Genomic DNA, 2,500 nt, shown 5'->3' with positions numbered 1-2,500 from the left:
TTGCACTAGTTGCACTTTAATGTTGTGTATTGTCTTATGTAGCACCTTGGTCCTGGAGGAACACTATTTTGTTTCACTGTGTACTGTAAACACTGTATACTGCTGAAATGACAATAAACTTCTTGAACTTGAACACACTCACAGAGCAAGTAGACCCTGGCCTGGAATAAAGCTCCAGTGTGAAAACACCCTCAGAGAGAATCAGGCCCCATCTCTAACCACAATGTGGCCTTGTCACTATGACAACAGAGAGGAAGCAGAGGGAACAAGATCTCTAACCATCTACAAACTGACTACAACACACCACAGACCACGTCATCATCACCTCTGTACACACACTGCTGCAGAGGCCCAACAGGGTGTGTGTGTCCACATGGATCATAATAGTAATCAATGTTATTTATTTATTTATGTAGATAATATATCAACAGCAATGCAGGAATTCAAGTTTTATGTGGCCATTATTGTCAGTGGTGTCATGTGTTGTTTCCCAATATTTTATCTCCTTCCACTGAGACACAGCACTGAGTTAAAATTATATGTTTCTATGTTTATCGGCTCCTTGAATAATCCGTATTGGTCAGTGTTGTTAGTCCAGAATTTTGGCAGATCACACATGATCAATATTAATGACTTTACATGTGTTTCTGCAGACTGCATACTGGCCAACAAGGAAACAACACAGAATATCTCAGCACATCCAGGAGGGTCAGTTCTGCTGCCCTGTTACTGCACTGAACTACTGACTGAACCTGGAAGAATCACCTGGATGATGCTCAACACAAGCACAAACTCAAAGAGTGTGATATGGAGAGAGGGTCAGGTCAGTAACAGATACCAGCTGTTTAACTCTCACTCTCCAGGAAATCTCTCTCTGCTCATATCACACCTGACTGAAGAGGATGGAGGAAGGTACAGGTGTGAACTCGGAGCTGAATATAGACACAACACACTCACTGTTGGAGGTAAAACACGGGGTGGACGTGGATTGTCTGAAAACTTTGTTTCAGTTTTGATCTGCTTCTCTTTATGTTCCTCAAAACTAACTCCACATTTATTTCCTGCGTGTCGTTGGTGTCCAGTAGTTGCTTCAAGTTGTGAAATTAAATGTGACGTTTATTAATATTTCTGTTTGTCTTTGTGTTTACTGTGTGACTGTACTGACCTGAGAGCAGTCTGAGCAGTGAACAAACTCACTGAATCTTCTTTATAAATTCAGTAAAATGAACTGATGCTGCGTTTGTTTGATAGAAACATTGTGGCAGCGGCAATAAAAACAATAACCTGAGACTGTAGAGCGTCTGTGGTGACCTCAGCTTCATTTTCACACTCACTCCCTGGTAACAGTGGGGCTCTGTGCAGAACAGTGTAGAACTACACAGTGCTCCTGTGTGGTCAGTGGAGCAGTGAGTGTAGAAACAAGGTGATTTTAATGTTATGGCTCTAACTCAAAGCCATTCACATCACACACATCTGCAGGTGTATCTCAGTAGAGTGGCCCACACTGACCAGTCCACTGTGTCTGTACCGAGGTCAGTGTGGGTTCATTTACTGAGAATCGCTGCACCATGAAAGAGGAAGTGGTGTGTGTTCCCACGACTCTGACAGTTACTCATCAGCTGGGTGTGGTTTGATTTCTCACGCAGCTGACGATGAACACTTTAACAGTGTGAAGACATCCGGTAAAATCCAGTGTGCTGCTGCTGCTCTGTGCTGGTGGACATTAGACTGTGTGTGTGTGTGTGTGTGTGTGTGTGTGTGTGTAAACAGTGTGTGTGTGTAGAGAGAGTGTGGAGTGGTCACTGTGCTGGAACTCAGTGCTGTTTTACTAGGGACAATGTTGCTGATGTTTTATCTTCTCTTCACTGGACCTCAGGACTCTGAAGGTGAGTGAGATTTTTCTCCTCGATTCTTCACTCATTCTCCACTGACTCCAGTGACCACAGCATAAAAGGCAAGCATCAACAAAATAAGTTAAGCTGTATCCCAAAATCTTTCTCTGTTAAATGTGAAATTAAAGATATTCCACAATACTCACTTGATGTAGCTTTCCTTACATGCTGCCGGAAGAACTTGCACGAACTTCTTTAGGTTGATCAGAGTGATCCTAACAGTTGTTGGATTCATTCCGTCTGTCATCAGTTGCTGCACCCATCTGAAAAAACAGTGTAAATAGACAAAAAACAAATTAGTCATTAACATTCTCTTCATTCATTCATTATCTGTAACCCTTATCCAGTTCAGGGTCGCGGTGGGTCCAGAGCCTACCTGGAATCATTGGGCGAAAGGCAGGAATACACCCTGGAGGGAGTGTCAGTCCTTCACAGGGCAACACCCGGAGCAGGAATCGAACCCACAACCTACCTGCTGCGCCACCTTCAGCCGCCTTAGTCATTAACAGTATATTATTAATCTAAAAATCATATTGTAAATAGAATTATAGCTTTCTTTCTGATCTGATCTTTCTGAGCCACGTCTGTTACAATGTGGCCACTTTGGT

At 43.0% G+C, this 2,500-nt stretch overlaps 1 protein-coding gene across 4 annotated transcripts in view; it reads left to right on the top strand.

Moving 5' to 3' along the window:
* Positions 1–1,724: 1,724 nt before the first annotated feature.
* Positions 1,725–2,500, top strand: part of LOC136702598 (uncharacterized) — a 5,261-nt gene continuing 4,485 nt past the window's right edge. For all 4 annotated transcript variants that reach the window (XM_066677728.1, XM_066677726.1, XM_066677730.1 and 1 more), the window contains exon 1: positions 1,725–1,886. In XM_066677728.1, coding sequence (XP_066533825.1) covers positions 1,838–1,886 — 49 coding nt within the window. In that variant the 5' untranslated portion in view covers positions 1,725–1,837. The remainder of the gene's footprint in view (positions 1,887–2,500) is intronic.

Source organism: Hoplias malabaricus, chromosome 7, assembly GCF_029633855.1.
Source record: "Hoplias malabaricus isolate fHopMal1 chromosome 7, fHopMal1.hap1, whole genome shotgun sequence".
NCBI classification, from domain to species: Eukaryota; Metazoa; Chordata; class Actinopteri; order Characiformes; family Erythrinidae; genus Hoplias; species Hoplias malabaricus.
This window is presented reverse-complemented; position numbering and strand designations above follow the sequence as displayed.